The sequence below is a fragment of the Bos indicus x Bos taurus genome, chromosome 18 (assembly GCF_003369695.1).
Source record: "Bos indicus x Bos taurus breed Angus x Brahman F1 hybrid chromosome 18, Bos_hybrid_MaternalHap_v2.0, whole genome shotgun sequence".
In the NCBI taxonomy this organism is placed as follows: Eukaryota; Metazoa; Chordata; class Mammalia; order Artiodactyla; family Bovidae; genus Bos; species Bos indicus x Bos taurus.
The window spans coordinates 12543548-12563775 of NC_040093.1; the positions used below are offsets into that span (position 1 = coordinate 12543548).

Consider the following 20228-nt stretch of genomic DNA (forward strand, 5'->3'; position numbering starts at 1 on the left):
ATCGGACTAATCTTCCTTCCCGCCCTCTGGTGTCCGGTTTCCAACTTTTCCTTTTAGCACAGGGTTAATGTGGACTTAATGTGTGCCAAGCCCCATGCTAGAAGTTGAGGATTTAGCCACAGTCTTCCTAGTGCAGTTGGGAAGGCTCACAAACTGTGAGAATCTAGTGAGGTAGAGGCTGCGTTAAAGAGAGATAAATTGCGAAAAGATTCAAAGAAGAGGGCCACAGGAATCAGGCCTTAATAGCAGTTCCTCTCATGAAGTTATGTTTCTTAGTATAGCGAACTATGCATTTTAGAAGGTTCACTCTCACAACCTATGAGAAGGATGGACAGGAAAATACTGCTTAAAGGGAGGCAATCTAGCAACCTAAAGGAGAGTAGAGGCCCTGGTGTCCAGCACATTTCAGTTTAAATCACTTTCTGGCTGTGTTGCCATGGAGAAAATTCTCAATCTAGTTCTGCCTTAGCTTTTATAAATTTGGGATAATGCCTGGATTCTCTGCAGAGTGTCTGGCACATATCTGTGCTTAGTTGCTCAGTTGTCTCCGACTCTGCAATCCCATGGACTGTAACCTGCCAGGCTCCTCTGTCCATGGGGATTCTCCAGGCAAGAACACTGGAATGGGTTGCCATGCCCTTCTCCAAGGGATCTTCCCAACCCTGGAATGACCCAGGTCTCCTGCATTGCAGGCAGATTCCTTACTGTCTGAGCCGCCAGGGAAGCCCAAGAATACTGGAGTGGGTAGACTATCCCTTCTCCAGGGAATCTTCCTGACCCAGGAATCGAACAGGAGTCTCCTGCATTGTAGGCAAATTCAATAGGCATATAATTAGCATGCAATAAATATTTACTCAACACTTATTTACACTGTTCTGGGTGTTTGAACAAGATACACAAAGGTGCTTGTCTTCTTGAATCCTCTATTATAACTATAATATGTACAAATTTCTAGTATATGGAGCTTTCCTCCCTCCTAAGGTTTAAGGCTAACTTCCTTATTTGTAAATTAGTGGTAAGAAAACCAGCGGTAAAAATAGATGGGAAAGTGTTTGAGAAAATACGAGGCACTGTTAATTATTATGTTAATCAGTTTAAGGGAATCGGTAAACTTGCTCTTTCCACCCCTCACAAACGCCCCTTTACAATTTTCTCAATTTCTTTTCCAAGGGCCCCGGGCCAAAATGGAGGAGGCTGGACTGCATCTCCCAGCGCGCCGGGAGGGGGCGCTCTGTGCGCCTGCGCTGTCAGGCGCCCTCTCTGCCTCCTGGGAGTTGGAGTCAGTCTTTTCCTCAGCCCGCCCAGTTTGCTACCTTCCCCGCCTCCGCGCCTAACCGTGCTGCCTATTGGGAGATGTAGTCCGGGGCCTCCCGGACTCCAATTCCCAGCGGGCTTCGGGGCGGGAACCCGGAAGGGGAGGCTAGAGAGGAGCGAGTGGGGGAAACCCGCGTAGCCGAGGGAGCTGCAGCGCGGGGTGATGGTGAGAACCTCGAACCGGGGCCGGGGGCGCTTGAGAACCCGTGCGGGAATTCGGGACCCGGTAGCGAGAGGGAAGAGGCAGGGGCTAAAGAAGGGGCTGGATGAGGGGGAGATCGCTTGGGGGAGGGGATTGGGAGACGGGAGCCGGAGGGAATTGTAGAATGGGGGCTGGGGATGGGTCTTGAAGGTGGGGAGAGACTCGAGCTTTGGGATTGATTGTAAGGAAGCTCAGAGTTGGGGAAAGGAGTCCCGAGTTGGAGAAGGGAGTTGGCGTCCAGGCAGAGGCCCAGAAGGGGGCAATTTCGAGGGTTTTAGCCGGGAGGATGTGGAAAGGCATGGGAGTCAGTGCTAGATGAATGAGAGGGTCTGGAGGCTCCGAGGGAGAGGCCAGTTCTGAAAGCGGTGGGTTGGAGCCTCTGGATCGGATTGTGGGCAGGAGGGCAAGCTGAGATGGTGAAAGAAAGAAATCAGTGGTAGAGTGGTGTGTAGGTTAGGATCCAGGACTGTGGGTACGGTGGGGAGCAAGAGATTAGGGGCCTGCCTGTAGCGATAGTTTGCTTAGTCCAGCCAGAAACTCCCGATAAACCGGACAGCCACATAGGGTAATATGGCCAGAAGAGGCCATAGAGACGACTCCTGCACTCTTATTTCTCCAGTGGGATTTAGAAAAGTGTGGTGGTTTATGTGTATGGGCAGTCCGGCATTCAGATCTTTTCTTCACTCCTTTATGATCTGGGCAAGTGTCCTGTCTCTGAAACTCAGTGCCCTTATCTATTGTGGGAACAACATGCCACTGAGAAGAGAGGAGTCTTCATAAGATCGTCCTCCTGGCTCAGGGTAAGTCCTTAGTCTCAGAGCAGTTGGTGGGAAGTTCCCCACCCCAGGAATGTGACTTGGTCACAGGTGCTAATGGATTCCCTCCTTTTCAGTGGAGCCCCAGGGGTGTTTTCTCAAAACGTGGCACTGATCTGGGCACATCCCAGGTCAGAAACATGCGGGGGCAGGGAGAGGGTTTCCCCACAGCCATTCCAATTCCAGTTAACACTTATTTTTTAGGAAGTGCCTGGCCTTGTTCTTAGCTATTTGTATGTGCTAACTCCTTTAATTCTGACGACACCCCTAAGTTGTAGGTGCTGTTATTAGCTCTGTTCTACAGTAAGGAACCAGAGGCACAGAGAGGTTCAGCAACTTTCCCAAGGTCATCCAGCATTAAATGGTAGACGTGGGATTCCAACCTAGGCATCCTGACTTAGCATCTGTGCTCCTGTACTGAGGTTCAATGTCATGAGTAGGGCAGAGTGAGAACTGAAGCCATCTTCAGGTTTTTTTTGTTGTTGTTGTTTTTTTTAAGATTTGTTTATTTATTTACTTCTGACTGTGCTGGGTCTTCATTGCTGCCCACGGGCTTTCTCTAGTTTCGGTGAGCAAAGGCTCCTTTCTAGTTGCAGTGCCTGGGCTTCTCATTGCAGTGGCTTCTCTTGTTGCAGAGCATGGGCTGTAAGGTGCACCACCTTCAGTAGTTGTGGCACACAGGCTTAGTTGTTCCACCACGTGTGGGATCTTCCTGGAGCAGGGATCGAACCTGTGCCCTTGCATCAGAAGACCAGAGTCTTAACAAGCAGACCACCAGGGAAGTCTGAACCAGTCTTCAGTTCTGCCACTTACCTTCTCTGTGCCCTTGGGCAAGTCTTTCGGCCTCTCCTCAATCATAAAATGGGGTCAGTAACCCTAGGAAGGTTAGAGATTTCAGGGAGGTAAGCATAGAAAGTGCTTGAATAAGTGCTTGATGCATGTGAGTTGTCATTTTTTTGAACGGGAAACGCAGACCTGAGAGAGGGCGGTAGAGAAAGACTGGTGAGGGAGACACCAGCCAGACTGCCTTTTCCTTTCTCTCCCAGGTTGCTCCTGTGTCCTGACTCTTCTAGTTCCCCACCCTCTGTCCCTGGCACCTAAGCCCAGGCCTGACTCCCTGAGGGGGTGCTCAGAAACTCAATCTGTTCCCATTCCCATTCCTAGCCCCAGCCAAATATAAATAATTCACTCACCAATGCCCAGCCTGGCCCAACTCCAGGTATTTCAGTGAATAGGAGATATTTCTAACAACTGTGTTTTTTTTCTCTCCCGACTTTTTAGTCACTGGGACCTCGCAACTTGTAAGTAATTTTAAAACAGTTTGGTTCATTTGTTACAGGCTTCCGGAGTTTATCCCCTAAATTGGCTCTAATAGGAAAGCTTATGGTTAAAAGCATCAGCGTCCGGTAGGCCCACGTTCCCATCCCCACCTCTGCTGCTGTGTGTCCTTGGCCAAGTTGCTTGCCTACTCTGGGCCTCCGTTTTCTCATATGTAAAATGGGCCACATTCCAACCATGAAACTCTTGTCAGCAGTTCATGAGATCTCATGTATCATATGCCTAGTGCATATTAAGTTCTTTGTAAGTGTGATGCATTTTTATTAATTTTATTCTTTCCAGAAAAATTTATTGAGCATGTGCTCCAGAACCATAACACCAAGATTTGAATCCTGGCTCCATCACCCCCCCGCTCTGTGACTTTGGGCAAGGCATTTAACCCCCCAGGACCTCAGTTTCCTCTTCTGGAAAATGGAGGTTCATCCCTTGAATCATCCACCGTGTTGACAGAGCACCTACTATTTGCCGGCACCTGTCCCAGGTACAGGCTGCCACCCTCCCCTTGGGGCGCTTGTGGCTGTCACAACACTGGGGCAGTTTTGCATCTCTGGTGGCGTCTGTGCTCCTTTTTCTGGTGTGGGTTACTCTTCTCCTGATTCATTTTCAGCCCCTCATGCCAGTTTTGCCTGTTTGTCCTTCAGTTCAGTTCAGTTCAGTCACTGCTCATTGGTGTCCGGCTCTTTGCGACCCCACGGACTGCAGCACCCCAGGCTTCCCTGTCCATCACCAACTCCCGGAGCTTGCTCAAACTCATGCCCATCAAGTCGGTGATGCCATCCAACCATCTCATCCTCTGTCATCCCTTTCTCCTCCTGCCTTCAATCTTTCCCAGCTTTCTTGGATTTTTAACATTTTGTTTCCAGGTTGCAATGAATGATCTGGAACCCCGTTGGTTTAGGGAAAAGTTGCCAGCCTCTCCTCCTTGTACCCAATTGTCACATCTGGGCGCCCCCTGGTGATGCAGTGCTTCCCCTGCCTCCTTCCTTTATTTGTTTGTCTTAAAAAATGTGTCTGCTTTCCAAGTTACTTTGCCTTTTCCTCAAATCTTAAATGTGTTTCCAACCTGGGTTTATCTGAAGCTTTGTTGTTATTCAATCGTTTAGTCGTGTTTGACTCTTTGTGACCACATGAACTGCTTACTCATGCAGAATGATATATTATATATGTATATATATATAGGTTTTTTTTTCTTTACTATTGCTAGCAACTCTGGTAAAGCTGCATTATTCCTAAAAGCACAAGTTTTCTTTTCTTTTTTTTGATATTTATGTATGTATTTGGTGGTGTCAGGTCTTAGTGGTGGCACATGGGCTCCAGAGCACACAGGCTCAGTGTTTGAGGCACTCGGGCTTAGTTGCCCTGTGACATGTAGGATCTTAGTTTCCTGACCAAAGATCGAACCTGAGTCCCCCTGCATAAGAGGGGGGATTTTTAACCACTGGACTACCAGGGAAGTCCCCAGGTTTTCTAAAAGACTTGGCTTGTCACCTGCTCCTGACCCCTCGGTTAACATTATAATCCCCACCTTACACTCTTGAGTCCTTTCACTTACTATATTTGTTTTCCTGTAGCACTGTGAGATTTACCCTGTCTCCAATCCATGAGGACTAGGATTTCTGTCTCCTGTGTCCCGCATGTCCCCGATGCCCAGAACAGTGTCTGACACATAGTAACTGCTCTGTAAATGCTGTTTAATTACTAGGTGAGACCCAGTACCAGACAGTAACAAAGTAATGGCCATGTTTTGATTATTGGGGGGGAATAGGACCGGTTTAATTTCAGAATGTAAAATAAACAGGGAAGTGGTTTATCAAGTATAACCATCAAGTGGTTGTCAGACTCTTGAGTGGTCCCTATTTTTTTTTTTTCTTTTTTGCCATGCTGATGGGATCTTAGTTCCCTGACCAGGGATCAAACCCCTGCCTTCTGCAGTGGAAGCTCAGAGTCCTAACCACTGGACCACCAGGGAATTCCCTGTCTTACCTTTTCTTACTTTCCTTTTATTTTTTTAAAAACTTGTTTTTATGTGAACCATTTTTAAAGACTTTATTGATTTTATTACAATATTGTTTCTGCTTTATGTTTTGATTTTTTGGCCCCCAGGCATATGGAATCTTAGCTCCCCAATCAGGGATATAATCCTCACCCCCTGCACTGTAAGGAGAAGTCTTTAACTACTAGCCGCCAGGGAAGTCCATGTCTCACCTTTTCTTAATAATCCTGGTCCCTTCATATTGAAGCTGTCCTTGGTGCCTCACTGGCATTGAGCGCTCTACTGATTTGATCTCAATGAATCAGCAGCCAACCCATGGGTGGGTACTGTTACTATCTGTATTTTACGATGGGGGAAACTGAGGCATAGAGGGATAAGGACCCTGCCTGTAGTCACAGCCCTAAAAGTGAGAAAGCTGGGGTACTCCGAAGCCCTGCCTGGATTCTGTCTGTGGCCTGGATTTCTAGATGCTGAGGATTTGTATGATTCTGACCAGCTATTAGAAAGAAAAGCTTAAGAGGAGAAGAGAGACCAGCAGACCCAGAGTCCAAAAAAACCAATAAAGGGGCATGGATGGATCAGGATTGTGGACACAGTTGTAGCGGGGGTGACAGGGTGGAGAGAGTGGAGAATTGAAGGAATAAGACCAGGAGCAGTGCCATGAGGGTCCTGCCACCGGTGCCTGTTGTAGTAATGGGCAGGTACGCTCCCTGGACACCACTCTGTGCCCAGCCCTGTCCTGGCATGACCCTGACCTCTCCAACTTGCAAGATCTTCGTTCCCTGACCGGAGATTGAACCCAAGTCCTTGGCAGTGAAAGCACAGAGTCCTAACCACTGGACTTCCAGGGATTCCTGTTTCCAGCTTCTTAAGTCCAAGGCTTAGCTTGTTAATTAGCAGCCTTTTTCCTTTCTCTGTGCATTTATGGAAGCAGGTTCTCCCTTAACCTGCTACACAGCTGTCCCCGGAGCTCCCTTTATCGTCATCTGCGGAGTCCTTCCTTTTGTCTTTCTTCTGAGCTAGATCTTATCTCCTTGATCTCATAGGTTCCTTTTTCTTGGTTTTCTCCTTTACTTCTGTGAAGCAAATCCTTTGGCAGCTTCCCGAGAAAGGGTTCCTGTGCCTGTCCTGTTGGTTCTTTCATTTTGTTTTGCCAACTTGCACCTCTCACGGAAGGATTTTTAAACAGGGGAGTTCTGTGGTCTGATTGGTGTTTAGGAAGATCTTTCTGGCTACCATGAGAAGGATGGAGCCAGAAGAACTAAACCAGGCCAGGGAGCCGAGTGCGGAGGCTGGAGCAGCTGTGCCTTTGGGGAGAGAATCCAGCCTTCCAGAAACGCAGAGGATGGAGGGGAGAGAGAGAGGCCCGAAGCCAGGTCATTGTCACTCAGCCGGGACAGATGACAGATGTGGCCAGAGGAGGTCTCAGGAGGGCACCAACACGGCTCCTGGAGGAGGTGGCCTCCTGCCTTGGTCCTGGGAGCAGGATTGCCACCACTGGACTTGGCTGGACCAGCTCATGTTTCACAAGAGGCCCCCAGGAGCATCTGTGCAGAAGGCGGACAGTAAGGCAGTGTTAGGGGTTTGTTCCAACCAATAAGTGCTGTACACCTGCAATGTGCCTGGGCGTAGATTCTCCAACTTAATCGTGTGATCCCCCAGAGATCTTGTTGACATGTACTTTCTGATTCAGCAGGTGTAGGGGAGAGCCCAAGATTACATTTCTAATACACTTCCAGCTGCAGCTGCTGCTCTGAGGACCACACTCATAGTAGCCAACCACTTGGTGCTATTCTAAAAGCTGGGGATGCAGAGGTGGGGAAGAAAAAACTAGGCAAAAAATACCAGTCTGGGGGAGTCTTCATTTTAGTGAGGGGAGCTGACAATAATAAAGTTTATAGTATAGTAGATAGTAATGCATGCTAAAGAGAAAAATAAATCAGGGAGAGTGTGTATGTCTATCTGTGGCGGGGACTGCAGTTTTCAATCAAGATGTTCTCAGGAACAACAGGATCCTACTGTATAGCACAGGGAACTATATTCAATATCCTATGATAAACTATTATGGAAAAGAATGTATATATACATATATATATAACTGGATCACCTTGTTGTATAGTAGAAATTAACATGACATTGTATATCAACTATGCGTGCTAAGTCACTTCAGTCGTGTCCTACTCTTGGCGACCCTATGGACTATACCCTGCCAGGCTCCTCTGTCCATGAGATTCTCCAGGCAAGAATACTGGAGTGGGATGCCATGCCCTCCTGCAGGGGATCTTCCCGACCCAGGGATTGAACTGGAGTCTCCAGAATCTCCTACGTCTCCTGCATTGGCAGGCGGGTCCTTTACCACTAGCACCACCTGGGGAGCCCCAGTTGACACTACTTCAATAAAATAAATTTAAAAAGAAAGGTCTCATGAAGGTGATCTGAGGAGCGGGGTGAGCCCTCTGGATACCTGGGGAAGAGTATTCCAGGCAGAAGGAACAGAGAGTGCAAAGGCTTTGCAGACAGAACAAGATGATCCAGGAAAATCGCTCCGTATACTCCATGAAGGAGCTGCTTGCACTCTGGAGTCAGCCAGACTCTGATTCAAAGCTTGGCCACAAAGCTGTGTCCGACAGCAATTACTTAGCCATTCCATGCCCCCACTTTCTAACATCTGAAATGAGATTTAAAAGTAGTAAAATGATGTGAGAATTAAATGAGTTAATATTTATAAAGCACTCAGAACAAAGCCTGGCTCACCCTGAGGGCTCCAGTGTTAACTGCTGTTGTGATCATCATTTCCTCTGTAATACATTCATTTGGCCATGACTGTTTCTTTGGATGCCTGCCCCCTTTCCCATGAGCTCTTTCTGGTGATCTCAGTGTCATCTCTGTATCTCCAGCACCCAACCCAGGGCCAGCACACAGGAGGACCTCAGAATGTCAGATGAGGGACATAAAGCTGGATTCTCTAATTGGGGGTATTCCAGCAAGAGTGCTGATTGTGTGGTTCAGGTCCTTACTGATTTTTCTCTTTTCAACCACTGTCTTATGAAGAGATACATTAAGGTTTCCCACTACAGTGGTGGACTTGTCAAGCTGGCATTTTGTTGCTTTGTGCCTTGTCTGTTTTGAGGCCATAGTATTAGGAGCATGTATGTTGCAAACTTTTGTGTATGATGGGTCAGTCTGTTTTGTCACATTCTTTGTCCCTAATCATCCCTTTTTTCATTTGTCCGTTGTTAACTGTTTTTTTTAAATCAGCACTGTCACTTCTCTACTTGACTTTTTTTCTTTGGCTGTGCTGGGTCTTTGTTGCTGCATGGGCTTTTCCCTAATTTCAGCAAGCGGGAGCTACTCTCTGGTTGTGGTGCACGGGCTTCTCATTGCAGTGGCTTCTCTTGTTGCAGAGCGCAGCCCTGTAAGGCACATGGGCTCAGTAGTGCCGGCTTCCCGGCTCTAGAGCACAGGCTCTATACTTGTGGCCCACGCGGGCTTAGTTGCTCCACAGCATGTGGGGTCTTCCCAGATCAGGGATCGAACCCGTGTCTCCTGAATTGGCAAGCCGATTCTCTACCACTGAGCCACCAGGGAAGCCTCTCTACTTGACTCTTGGTTCTTATTTGCCTGGTCAGTCTTTTTCCATCTTTTGATTTTCAGTCTGTTTGGCTCCAGATGTTTTTCAATAAGAGGATCTTCACGGAGCATTGCCTTAGGGTATGGCCTTGTTCGGAGCCCAGTGTTTGGGAAGTTAGAGAATTCTGCCCTAGTAACCTCTGACACAAATAGAATATTTGGGTGTAAAAGAGAGTTTACACTGCCAGGCCTCCAGGCTTTTGAGACATGGAGCCTTAGGGCAGGGAACTTTGATCCATTCCGGCTGTGCTGGGCAGTGTTGCTGGGGTCACCATGATGACCATGATAACTCTGACCTTTCCTCCCATGGGTTCACTATTCAGTGGAGCAGATGATCCATCCCTCGATAGTGACAATGGACAGAGCTAGGTTTGGGGAACCCAGAGGACCTCTCTGGGCAGGTGGAAGGTTTCTAGAAAGGGAGCTCAGGGAAGGCCTCCTGGTTAAAGATACAGGCCCATGAAAGTTACATTTGAGCTAAGACCCAAATGGTAGAAGGGATAGAGCCATGTGGGCTCGCTCTTTCTTTTCTGGGGGGAAAGCATGCCAATCAGAGGTAACATAGGAGGAAAGGGCTTGGTGACTCTGAGGAATATCCAGCAAGGAGGCCAGTGTCGGACCCCAGAGGTGGAGCCTGACCCACCCTTAGGGGGTTAGCTTCCTGGAGGAGAGGATGGCTGAGCTGAAACCCCAGAGAATATATAATTAAATAGAGCACAGCAATCTAAAATCAGATTCCCTGGGTTCCCATCCCTGCTCTAAGTCCCACCAGTTATGTGTGACCTTGAGCTAGTTAGGCAACCTGACCTGCCTCAGTTTCTTCATCTATACAATGGAGATAACCACTCCTGAGGATCAGAGAAGGCCTCAGTATTCTAACTATTCTATAGGCCAGAGCTGGTGCTTACCTGGGTCCACTGGGGGCATGGGAAAGTGGGGAAGGATGAGGCTAGAGTTGTAGAGTATCTGGGCTTTTCCCCAGGGGCACTGGGGAGTCATGGTAGGTTCTGAGCAGGGTAGGGACAAGGTCAGGTTTATATTTCGAGAATACCCTTCTGGCTCTGATGTGCAGGATGGCTGGTAGCAGACAGGGTGGTGGGAATGGACAGATGCCTGCAGTGGAGTGTCTCTTGAGCCAGCCTGGCACTGAAAGTGCTGTTCAATAGAAACAAGGTGAACCTTACATGTAATTTAAAATCTTCTAGTAGCCACATTTAAATCAAAAGAGATGAAGTCAATTTTAAACATTTTAACTCATTTATATCCTAAATAGTCTCATTTTAACAGGTAGCCAATATTAAAAAAAAATTATTAAAGTATTTCATATTATTTTCTTGTGCTATTTGCGGCGCCTGTTTAGAAGGGCTGGCCTGAGAGGTCCTTTTGGCCACGTGGCTTGAGCCTCGAATGCCAGGCCCAGAGGCTTGGACTTGATGCCGACGACGACGGTTCTGCCCATTTGTTTTTCAGGGTGAGGTGATCCTGCTGCTCCGTTTCCCCCGCGGGAAATCTCTCCCTCCAGGTTTCCCTACCAAAGCTAGGCACTTTTCAGATCTTTCTGCGCCCTTCCTTTCCTCCGGACCTGGAGTCTCAATCCCTGAACTGCTTGGCCCTTTAAATCTCAGCTGTCAATCAGGGCTCCTGTTTAGAGGAAACGTCGTAATAAACCTTTCCTTGATTGTCATGGCTTGGGTCCTGGCCTCGTTCTTCCGTTTAGCAGGAAATTAGGAATTGTTCCACACTCTCTTGCACTTGACTGTTTCCACACCCCGTTCATCACCTCTCGCCTACTCCACCCTCTTTCGAAGTTGGGCCCCTTCGCCAAGGCCTGCCTTATATGGGCATGGCTCCGAATGGCCGCCGCTCATTGGCTGGGGCCATCACGCGCACGTCTGTCAACAAAGGGGCGGAGGGAAACCAGATGGGTGCCGGGCAGGCAAGACAGCTGGAGGGAAGGAGCGAGGGGGCGGGGCCCTCTTCTCTTGCGCATGCGTGGGTGCCGCCTTCTCCCCGCAGGGGGCGCGGCGCGCCGGTGGGGCGCTTTGAGGGGGCGTGTCTAGGTTTCGAGAGTAGCCTTAGAGGTTGGTGAATTCCAGGGAAGCTGTAATAGGAGGGAGTGGGGACATTTTTCGTGGGTATGGGGATACTTTGGGATTCTCTTGAGTTTAGGTGGCGCCTTGGGATTTGAGTTTGGGTTCCCATGTACTGTGTACTGTGGAAGATTCGAATGTATTGTAGGGAATCGCCCATGTGGTTTGGGTGTTTGATGGATAGAGGATTTGGGGAGCCACGGAGAGACTTAGAAGCAGAGAGTCCCATGTCTGGACCCAGAATGCATGCGCTTTCGGCTCTCCCGACTTCCTCCCTGTCTGGGTCCGGACAGGGACTTAACCTTTCTGCCCCTCATCTGGACTCGGACAAATAACACTCCCTGCTTCCTAGGGAGGAGCGAGGATTAGCAGGAGTTGTTAAAACAGTACCCAGTAAGCTCATGTCTGCATATTAACATTTTGTGAGGTTTCTTTGGGAGTATTTTGGAGGTTCTTTTGACTTTGAGAAATAAATGGTTTGGTATTAGTTTTATGTGTGAGGGAGCATTGATGTTTTAGTTAAGTTTTGCGGTCGGGGGGCCTTTTGTGGGATTAGGAGGTTTAGAGAGAGTTTGAGCTAAGAATAGAATTTCAGGAAACTGGTCTTTTGGGTCATCTGTGAGGTTGGGAAATTGCTGTGTGTGTTGGAGTTCTTGGTAGGCATGGGATTTGTGTGGGTCTACATTGAGATTGAGGCTTTCTGAGCTGGAGGGGATATTTTTAGGTTTGGAAGTTGAAGATTTTGAGAGGGTCTGGATGTTTTGGGTTAGGATATATTTGCATCTGTAGAGAATGAGTGGCTTTTGCTGTGGTAGTTTCTATTCCTGGACATTTTATTTATTTATAATTTTGTTTATTTACTTTTGGCTGTGCTGGGTCATCATCACTGTGCAGGCCCTTCTCCGGTTGCAGCAAGCAGGGGCCACTCTTGCTGCGGTGCACAGGCTCCAGGGCACATGGAGTCAGTAGTTGTGGCTCTCTGGCTCTGGAGCACAGGCTCAAAGTTGTGGTGCATAGGCTTCCTTGTTCCGAGACATGGGGGATCGTCTCAGATCAGAAATCAAACCCGTGTCTCCTGCATTGGCAGGTAGATTCTACATTCTTTACCATCAAGCCACCAAGGAAACCCTGTTCCTGGACATTGTAGATGTGTTGGTTGTTGGTAAACTTAGCCATCTATAGGTTTTAGGGGCTGTGTGGTTTTTTTGTTTTTTTGTTTTTGTTTTTGTTTTAAGCAAGAAAGAGATTTCAGCAGGGGCTGTGTTAGGAGTAGTAGGTGGGATTGGGAATTATGGGGGGCAAGGATTCTTAGGATTAAGACTGGTGTCTGTGAGTGCTTGGAGGTGCTTGCAGGCTGTCTAGATCTTAAAGCTATAGGGCCATGAAATAAATGGTGATTTAGTGGTGTCTGTGGTATTGCCTGAATTTAGAGGAACCATATATACTGCAGAGGTCAGCAAACTTTTTCCATAAAGGGCCAGATAATGAGTATTTTAGGCTTTGCAGGCCATATGTTTTCTGTCACCTCTACTCAACTCTGCTGTGGTAGCATAAAAGTAGTCATGAACAAAGGAACATGTTTCGATAAAATTTTATTTGCAGAGACAGGCAATGGGCTGGATTTGGCCCGTGGCTCAAAATAGTACAACCAGGAGTCAGCAAACTACTTTCACTGGTCTGTAAGCATGTGGAAGTTTTGACATTTGAAGAGTGTCTTGGTTTCAAGATATCTGGAGGGAGATGGCCCAGGGAAAGACTGAGGATTTGAGACTGTTAGTTCTGCAGTAGAACATAGTTGGGTCAGGCTCATTAGCAAGACTGCCTCCAGATTAGGTCATGCACACAAAGTCATTGCAAAATAAAATGGTCACTATTACAAGCCCTAAATTGAGAAATCTGGAAGCCAAGTTTGAGGGCCTGGTTTTGCAATATACAAACCTTCCCCACTCTAAGCCTCAAATTCAGCAAGTTGGGAGCAACTTGAAGAAGCTAGACTAGAAAGCCCTTCTCATGCCAGGGGTCTACGTTTCTGCTTAAAGGAATTACCTGCAGTCTTGGGGCAAGTGTGGTGCATTTTCCTGGGTGAGGATCCACAGCTATAATAGATCCCCAAAGAGCCTCACAACCGGAACCGAGTGAAGAGCTCCACTCTTAAGGACCTCTCTGCCTCCTGCCTCCAATCTTCCCCTGCCCAGCCCACCTTGTTCCTTCCTCCATGGGTTCAGGCTCCCATAGCTGTGGGCAGGGCTGGGAATTGTCTTTTCAGGAACTTGTTACTGGGTGAGCAAATAGAAGAAGGAGGAGCTTTCCATCAGTTGGTACTTTAAATTCTGTTTAAAGTTCTGGCAGCGGAAGGCCTGTAGATCGTGAGTAAAACCAGTCAGGCAGTGGAGGGTTGGAGCAAACTGCCAGCTCCTGTCACACTCTGGGTATTACAGAAGCAGGTCCCAACCTCTCTGCAGCCCTCCATTTGCTCATCTGGGTCAGGGCGGGGCGGGAACAGGATCTGAGTGGTATAGCCTGGTCTGTCTCCTCAGGTCCGAAGAAGTTGAGGTCAGAGAGGAGCTGACAGGGCTGGCTGTTCCCCAGCTCCCCCACCCCCTCTTCCGTGTCTCCAGGTGACCTGTGGAGCCCCCCACCGCCATCCAGGCCCTGCGATGTGGTGAACCCCCGCCTGTCTGCCACCATCCCCAGAATGGACCGAGGTGGCCTTCTGCCCTTCCAGCTCTGGTGCCCTCGGCCCTTTGGCACCTACTCCCAGAACCAGCCACGCCCCCCTTCTGCCACCCTCAAGCCCTCAGCCTGCTCCGAGCCGGGCGGTGGGGCGGAGCCAGAACATGGCCCTGCCCACTCTGAGAACACGCCCCCGGTCTTGGCCTCCGATGCTCCCGCCTCCCAGCCTGCCCCGCTCCTTTCCGCAGCGGCTGCTGGCGACGAGGGTCGAGTCCTGCTGGACACATGGTATGTGATCAAGCCGGGGAATACAAAGGAGAAGGTAGCCTTCTTTGTGGCCCACCAGTGTGGTGGGGGCAGTCGGGCCAGCTCCATGAAGGTCAAGGGGCACTGGGGCAGTGACAGCTCCAAGGCCAAGCGGAGGAGGCGCTGTCTTGAGTCTACGAAGGCTCCGCCCGACCCAGGGGGACAGGACGGGCCCCCTGCCGCAGAGGGGGCCCCAACCTCCGCCGGGGAGGATGTGGACCTGCTCTCTGTGGCCGAGATGGTGGCCCTGGTGGAACAGCGGGCCGCCCTGGCCCTGCAGAGCTACCCGCGCCCCAGCACCCCAGCGCCTGTGGTCTTCGTGTCGGCTGAGCAGGGTGGGCCTGGCAAGGGGCTGGGATCCGAACGAAGGTCTGGCGGCGGGGACTGCAGCCGTGTAGCCGAGGCAGTGGCCCACTTTGAGGCCCAGCGGGACAACCCTCCGGCCAAGGGTCTCCGCAAGGAGGAGCGGCCTGGGCCAGGCCCCGGGGAGGTGCGCATCGCCTTCCGGATCTCCAACGGCAGAGAGTCCCGAGCACCGGATGGCAGCTTACCCAACGGGAGCGGGGGCCGGCCAAGTTGTGCCTACCCTGGCAGCCCAGGTCCCGGAGCCCGGGCCAAGGACAAGATCACCTGCGACCTGTACCAGCTCATCAGCCCCTCTCGGGACGCCCTTCCCAGCAACGTGGAGTTCCTGCTGGCTAGGGCAGACGAAGCCAGTGAGGGTGAGACCCCCGCCCCCGCCAGGCCCGAGGACACTCCCCCGGCACCCCCGCCACCCCCTGCCCGGGACTGCGGAGCGTCAGGCTTCCACGTGGATGTGGTGGTCACAGGAGTGGTGGACGAGTGCATCTTCTTTGGCAAAGACAGCACCAAAAACGTGAAAGAGGAGACGGTGTGCCTGACTGTCAGCCCCGAGGAGCCACCCCCACCAGGCCAGCTCTTTTTCCTCCAGTCCCGGGGGCAGGACGGGCCCCCTGAGCCCCCGCCAGCCGACTCACCGGCCACAGCGCCAGGCCCGGACGATGCCGAGGGGACGGCCGACACCTCCCTGTGCCGCCTGTACCGGCACGTGTCCCACGACTTCCTGGAGATCCGTTTCAAGATCCAGCGGTTGTTGGAGCCGCGGCAGTACATGCTGGTGCTCCCAGAGCACGTGCTGGTCAAGATCTTCAGCTTCCTGCCCACGCGGGCCCTGGCGGCTCTCAAGTGCACCTGCCACCACTTCAAGGGCATCATTGAGGCATTCGGCGTGCGGGCCACAGACTCGCGCTGGAGCCGCGACCCACTCTACCGCGATGACCCTTGCAAGCAGTGCCGCAAGAGATACGAGAAGGGCGACGTGTCGCTCTGCCGCTGGCACCCCAAGCCCTACCACCACGACCTGCCTTACGGACGTTCCTACTGGATGTGCTGCCGCCGAGCCGATCGTGAGACCCCCGGCTGCCGCCTGGGTCTGCATGATAACAACTGGGTGCTGCCCTGCAATGGGCCGGGCGCTGGTGGGGGCCGGGCTGGCCGCGAGGAGGGGAGGTGAAGCCGGGGGAGGGGGTGGGGAAGAGCCCACCACGCCCACCCCCACCCCCTCCCCCTGGGAGCCGAGGGTCAGGACTGGGTCACCAGCCCATACCCCCAACCCAGGCAGCATGGATCCCCCTCCAGAACTAAGATGGGGTTCCTGGGGGTGACCAAGAAAGCACTCCAATTGACCCCTACTGGTTTTCTACTCTTCAGATCCTCAAGTTGGGTGTTTTTTTTAATCAGCATCTCAATTTCCTCTCCATTCAGCCCCGATGCCCTCCCTGCCACTCTCCGTACCCCAGGGACCCACTAGCAGGGAGCAGACGGCAGCTAATTTTGGTACTACTTAAGGGTTCCCCCATTCTGGCCCCCTTGCATTCCCTCCCCCAGTTCTTTCTGGAGTTATTCTTTTCCCCCAAGAGGCCGCAGCACCCAGGGTTTGTACCCTTCCTAACCTGCTACACCAGGGCTCACCTCCTCTTTAGGAGTTGGGGGCCATCAGATCACAGATCACGTTTTGACACTTTTCATGGCCACCTGCCATTTCTAGACATTTTCCCCATTAAAACAATAAAAATCAGTTTTCTCCGTAACCTCAAGCTATCAGTCTCTCTAGGTCCCCAAGAGGAAAACAAAAGTTGAAGTGTAAAACTTATCTTCCAATATTTAAGCTATTGCCATGACCCCATCCCACCCCCACCCCACCCCCACAAAAAAAGCTGTGAAACCCTTTGCCTAACTCTGGACAGCATAGGGGGGCCGGTGGGCAGGGACTAAGGGTTTCAATATCTGTTTTTTTTCCTTCCACTCTGGGTACTTGTTCAGGTGTTAGAGGTCTCTCCATCCCCCAGCCACATATTTTTTTAAAGAATCCTTTAGTGAACCAAGACCTTGACTTTCAGGCAGTTTGATCTGGAGTACTTTTGTTTGTTGTTTTTTTTTTTTTTTAATTTGGTTTTGTTTTTTCATCCTTGTGGTTCTGGAAAGCTTCTAACGTGTGGCATCTGACCAATTTTGAATTGGTCCTTTCTATAAAATCAATATTTATAAGGCTGGGCCCAGACTGGTTTGTGTGTTGTTAAGGGAAGCTGTTTGGAAGAGAAGGAAGTCATGGGCCAGTTCATGGTGAGATGGAAAAAGCTGAAAGAATCCTTAGCCAATTCCCTTGGACTGAGATGACTTGACTCTTCATCTGTGTCAGTTTGGATTCAAAAATCTCAAAAGAGTATTAACAGAAACTCAAACAGGGTAGCTTTTATTCCTTTAGAAACTCAGTGTTGGGCAGGTATGGTGGCCCTGAAGTCACTGGGAGCCCAGACTCCTTCAAGCCCACTGTTCCATTATTCTTTGCCTTTGGCCCTCAGCCTCATGGTCCAAGATGGCTGCTGAAACTCCACCCATTACTGTTTTGTGGGGAAGGGAGTCTCCTTCCTCTCAGAAATACTACACCCTGCTTCTGTGCACAGCTCATGGATCGCAACTTTAGCCACGTGGAAGGACTGCACGGGAGACGGGAATGCAGACGCTTAGCCAGATGCATTATGCCCAACCGGAAACTCATAAAGATCCCTGAAATAAAAGTTTTAAGATATTCAGCTAATTATTAACTAACAGAAGAGGGGGAAATGGATATTGAGCAGTGGCTAACAGTCTCTGACATTCTTACCAAGGAATCAAAATTTCCAGAGATGAGGATATGTCAGAGTAGTTATTTAATACTTAGATTTTAGAATCAAAGAGACCTGGATTTATAACTTGGCTTGGTTTTGTGGAATTTTGGATTCCTGTAAAGAGAAGGCCAGGTTATTTGGACTCTCCTGCTGAAAACAGGAAGTAAAATCTGAAAAGCCTCAAATAGCCAATAAAACACAGTTATGGATATACTAAGCCAAAAATTTAAGGAAAAGGTCCATAGGGGTCCTAAAGCCACTTTTGCTCTGAGGGCATTTGCCGATGTTAACAACCCTGGGTTTCCAATTTGTAGCCTTATTGGGACAGGCCAGCAGAAGTCAAAGCCTGCCCAAGGTGAAGAATCTAATAGGAGCTGGGATCCCACCAAACTACAAGCTCAGGTAAGACTGACCCAGAACACTGCAGAGAAGGTAAGGAAAGAGGGGGGAGGAGGAAATGAACCCTGAGAATCTGTGGTCACAGGCTGGCCCTTGGCTTGGGTTTGCAACCCAGTTTTGCATCACCTATTGTGATCCAGGGTACTGAGATGTCTAGCAGAAACAAAAAAATCCTCTGGTGGAAGGAGCTGACACCTAGAATCCCCACCAATGAGCAGTAAGAGTCAAATAACCAAACACACATGGAAATAAAGCAGCTGCAGTGGCCACAGAGCAAAAACAGACCCACAAAGGCTGCAGGTGGTGGAACCATCAGTCAAGATTAGAAGAAAAAAAAGAGCTTGGAAATACATGCAGGGAACCCAGACCTGAATAATGGCCTAGCCAAAATGAAAGGAAAAAACCCACAAAGGTATATAGTAGCCAAAAGTAAAAAACCAGTGACTAGGCTAAACAAATCAGACACAATGAAAGAGTTATTCAGCTAGAGCAAGGTCTGAAAAAGTGGCACAGAGACCAAAAAGAAAAAAATGTAAACGGTTATGGAGGATAGAGGAAGTCTAACACATTTAACTGGCATCCTAGAATCAGAAGAGAAAATGAAATGGTGCGATGATAGTATGTCAAGACACAATGATTGCAAATTCCAGACTGATAAAAAGGTGGGTACACGCAATGAATCATAGGCAGGATAAATAGAAACAAATACCTAGACACATGCAATGAACATGTCCAGCTGTGATCTTCAGCAATTGACTTCTCTGAAGCTCAGTTTCTTAATCTGAAAAATGAGAATGTTGGACAGTTCCTCAGAAGGCTGATACACTAGAGTGCTCACTGGTTGTGCCCATCAAAGACCCCTCTTGGGCCCTTCATAGTGTGAAGCTGGGGGAGGCTGCCTTTCAGGGACAGATGGGAGGTGGGGAAAGCATTACCTTGTCAAGCATCGGCAGCCTCATCTGTAAAATGGGCTCATGATACTGACCCCAGATTCAAGTGGAAAGCCCTGCCCAGTGCCTGGGTGTGGTCCACTCAGCAAGAAGACTTACAGGGAGGCCTGGAGGCCCAGGATAGAACTGAACAGTTTCTTCTAAAGCTGAGGTGATGGTTTCACCTACCTCTGAGATGGCTGTGATGATAAGGAGATACATTGTAGTTTTAAGTGCTTGGCATCATGAAATGAACAAACAGGAACTCTCTGATTTGAGACCCTCTTACTACCCTAGTTGTTGATATCTGTCAATTTCCTTTCTGACTTCTGGCAATTACACTTCTAAGAGGCTGTTAGTCCCCCCTTCTAAACTTCATTGTAACTTGCAGCCAAATAAAAGCCTCAGGAGGAACTACTTTTTTGGTCAACCATCTGTTGGATCAGCACAGGTGATTTTTAGAAAGAGGTAGGACACGGGCTTAGGAGCACAGCTGTGGGTGAGGATCTGAACTCTGTAAACTACAAACAGTTTGTAATTCTCAGCCCCGGCCACTTCTTTTGCAAAATGAGAACTGAAATTGTCCCTCAGCCCACAGGTCCTCTTGAGTCAGCCTTGAGTTGTCTGGGAAAGCCAATGTTCACCTTCACACTTTTAAGGTTTTTTTGATGTGGACCATTCTTAAAGTCTTTATTGAATTTCTCACAATACTGTTTCTGTTTTGGTTTGTTGGTCATGAAGCATGTGGGATCTTCAACTAGGGATTGAAACCGCCCCCTGCATTGGAAGGTTAAGTCTCAACCACTGGACAACCAGGGAGGTCCCCACCTTCACTCTCTAACCCTCTACCCTGGCCTGGCCTCCCTGCGGCCTACCAAGTCTCCATCAAAGTCACAAAGTCAGCAGGCACAGAGCTGAGCACCACACTCCCTGCCTAAATACTCTCCTAGGCTTTCTTTGGAGCAGGTTTGCTAAGCAGCTAGAATGCACCAAACTTATATCCTTAAGGACAACATGTCCCAAAGTGCTGATCAAAGTGAAGATTCCCCAGGTGCTTATAGAGTTCCAGCCTCTGAATCTGCTTTTTGTTGTTGTTGGCTTTGCTGCGCAGCTTGTGGGACCTTAGTTCCCTGACCAGGGGTCAAACCCAGGCCCCAGCAGTGACACGCCAAGGCCTAACCACTGGACTGCCACGGAATTCCCCTCATTTTTCAAAAAGCACCCCACTTGCATCTGAAAATTAGATAGGGCTGGGAAATAATTCCTTGGGCCATCACTAGAGTTTGCAGTTACACATGACATCTCTCGTTCCTGTGCTCACAGCCAAAAGGGAAAGGATGGTTTGGTGTAA

At 49.5% G+C, this 20228-nt stretch overlaps 1 protein-coding gene across 8 annotated transcripts; it reads left to right on the forward strand.

Annotated features, from left to right (window-relative positions):
• Positions 1–1386: 1386 nt before the first annotated feature.
• Positions 1387–19585, forward strand: FBXO46 (F-box protein 46). Of its 8 annotated transcripts, none has more exons than XM_027515436.1 (3): positions 1387–1480; positions 2221–2316; positions 13920–19585. In XM_027515436.1, the coding sequence occupies exon 3, from the start codon at positions 14078–14080 to the stop codon at positions 15893–15895; it is 1818 nt and encodes a 605-aa protein (XP_027371237.1). In that variant the 5' UTR covers positions 1387–1480; positions 2221–2316; positions 13920–14077; the 3' UTR covers positions 15896–19585. The 8 variants fall into 8 exon arrangements, 6 of the variants coding, with proteins under 6 accessions (XP_027371237.1, XP_027371239.1, XP_027371241.1 ...); XM_027515435.1 differs by having other exon boundaries at positions 1420–1480; positions 2136–2316; XM_027515437.1 differs by having other exon boundaries at positions 1456–1540.
• Positions 19586–20228: the final 643 nt, after the last annotated feature.

What these genes read in the sequence shown, in the direction of transcription:
- FBXO46 (XM_027515436.1), top strand. Translation starts at nt 14,078, where the DNA reads ATGGACCGAGGTGGCCTTCTGCCCTTCCAGCTCTGGTGCCCTCGGCCC.